General features: G+C 50.1%; 1 protein-coding gene across 1 annotated transcript; it reads left to right on the top strand.

The window, feature by feature from the left end:
• On the top strand, positions 1-1,923 carry BDV27DRAFT_139989 (Zn(II)2Cys6 transcription factor). The gene is made up of 3 exons (XM_032069567.1): positions 1-266; positions 342-1,607; positions 1,662-1,923. Exons 1-3 carry the CDS (start codon positions 71-73, stop codon positions 1,691-1,693), a joined length of 1,494 nt encoding a protein of 497 aa, XP_031920157.1. The 5' UTR covers positions 1-70; the 3' UTR covers positions 1,694-1,923.
• The last annotated feature ends 201 nt before the right edge of the window (positions 1,924-2,124 follow it).

Consider the following 2,124-nt stretch of genomic DNA (forward strand, 5'->3'; position numbering starts at 1 on the left):
AAAAAAAAAAAAAAAAAAAGGGACCAAAGAAAACGGGCGGCCATCAATCGACCGCACGAAATCTGATCCCATGTCTCGATCATTTACCGGTTGTAAACGATGTAAAGCTCGACGGCAAAAATGTGACGAACAGCGACCGATATGTGGACGATGCAAGACGGCCGGAGCGCAATGCCGATATGCGATGCAACTGCAGTGGGGAGGGAGGGCCTTTTCGCGCTCGAGGTTCGGGGCCTGTGTGGGACATGGGGGCATGCAGAAACTCGGTGGGTTACTTCTACTACTCGTGCTCGGCCGTACTCGTCACTTTTGGAGCCCTTGGGTCTAATGAATCGATCTAGAATACTCTCCCGGCGAATTCATCTACACTACGAAAGCTTCACCTCCTCCTTCTGAACCTCTTGCTCTTGCCCGACCCGTCGATCCGTTTTCCTCGTTGTCGTCTGACCAGAAGAGCCTTCTTCACCATTTCCTTAATGATGCCTCACAAATCACTGCCTGCCATACGGGCATGCAGAGGGATATCTGCCAGATGCTTGTTCCTATGGCCCTCCAGACCCCGTCTTTACTATATGCGACAATGGCCCTATCAGCGATCCACCTACAAGCCCTACATAATCAGTCAGAAAACGTCAAGTCTGCACCAGAGATAGCACGGTTTATGGCCCTCAGTCTAGAACATTTTCGGGCAGAGCTTCAGGATCCGAACGTCAAGGGCTCGGATGCGCTCTTGGCGACCGCACGAACACTCTGTCTCGCGGAGATTCATTCTGGGGCTATTCATCCCAATTCATGGAGGGCCCATATTGAGGGCGCTAAGGCGTTGATGGATGCTTGTGATAATCGCGGAGCGCTGTCGCCGCGATCGTCAGATGGGTTTAGGAGGTACTTGGATCGGTGGTACCGATCGATTGTTTCGCTCACGGCGTTAACAGGCAATGGTCCACCTATTGGTGATGTTGCAGATCGAACCATCTTGAGTCCTGCCAACCAGCACGACTCCCCTGACTATCTTGATGATTACTGGGGCTTCACGATTAATCTTGCTGCAGTCTTTCGCGGGATAGGGGCCGCTGCTTGGCGAAGCCACCCGAGCCAACAATGTGGTGGCATAACACAGGGAGACGAATCCAGCGTCCACCAGGAAGCTGCAGTTCTCGAGTCGTCCGTTCGGCGCTTGATGGATCGGGAAGCTGACTCACAGCCTGCATTCTACCCAGGGGTGGTGGAAGGGCTCTCAAGCGAGTACATTCGTCAATTCATCCTTTGCAATGAAGCCTTCCAGCATAGCGCGCTCATTCAGATCCACCGTCGGTTGAGGAAAACACCAGCCTCATCACCGGAGGTCCAAGCATCTGTCAAGCGGATCTTGGAATGTACCGCTCAGATTGGACCCTCAGCGGGGCTGAGTCCATGGACCATGCTTACCACACCGTTATTCATTGCAGGCTGCGAGGCAGGGGATGAGGACCGGGAGAAAGTGCGCCAATTGCTCTCGTGTTTGCATGACACGATTCGCGTGCCGAATGTGCTACAGTCCTTACGTTTTTTGGAGCAATATTGGGCGAGCCAGATTGATGAGAATGAAGGTTGGAATCAATTCCTCGGTATGTCTGCTTGTGTTACTCCTGGGTCTAGATTGCATCTGCTGACAGCCATAGATCGGATGAGATTTGACTTTATCCCCTATTGACAGGGCTTCGGGGAATGTCATGCTATTTATGTTCACGATGCCAAGAGAGAGCGCGTTAAGGAAGCTCATGTTTGTAATGTTATTTTTATGTGTACCAAACGATTGCGGAAGCTGTGGCACAGCAACATGGGTTACGTTAATTTTGAGCGAAAGGGTGTCATTATGAGGATTTTGATGATTCTAGCGGTTTATTGTATATGTATATGTATATATGTATTTCTTTGCCCATTACAGTATATTTTTGTTTATAAGGACGACCATCCCTTTGGAGTTTAAAACAGTTGGCAGGTGTCATTTGACATTCTCAGCTGCATGCATAATCAATCACACGTCACGTTCGCGGTTCATGCCGAGTTTAAATCTACCGGAATGGACGTATCACCACAGGGATTGAAACTGTTATCCCTCGAGGGAGGGAACCAAAAAAAAAA

This window comes from Aspergillus caelatus, assembly GCF_009193585.1.
Source record: "Aspergillus caelatus strain CBS 763.97 unplaced genomic scaffold BDV27scaffold_647, whole genome shotgun sequence".
Lineage (NCBI taxonomy): Eukaryota > Fungi > Ascomycota > Eurotiomycetes > Eurotiales > Aspergillaceae > Aspergillus > Aspergillus caelatus.

Excerpts from the sequence above, each read along its gene's own strand:
- BDV27DRAFT_139989 (XM_032069567.1), top strand. The coding sequence starts at position 71 with ATGTCTCGATCATTTACCGGTTGTAAACGATGTAAAGCTCGACGGCAA. Across the intron at positions 267-341 it reads TGGGGGCATGCAGAAACTCG|AATACTCTCCCGGCGAATTC; the intron begins GTGGGTTACTTC and ends GAATCGATCTAG. Across the intron at positions 1,608-1,661 it reads AGGTTGGAATCAATTCCTCG|ATCGGATGAGATTTGACTTT; the intron begins GTATGTCTGCTT and ends TGACAGCCATAG.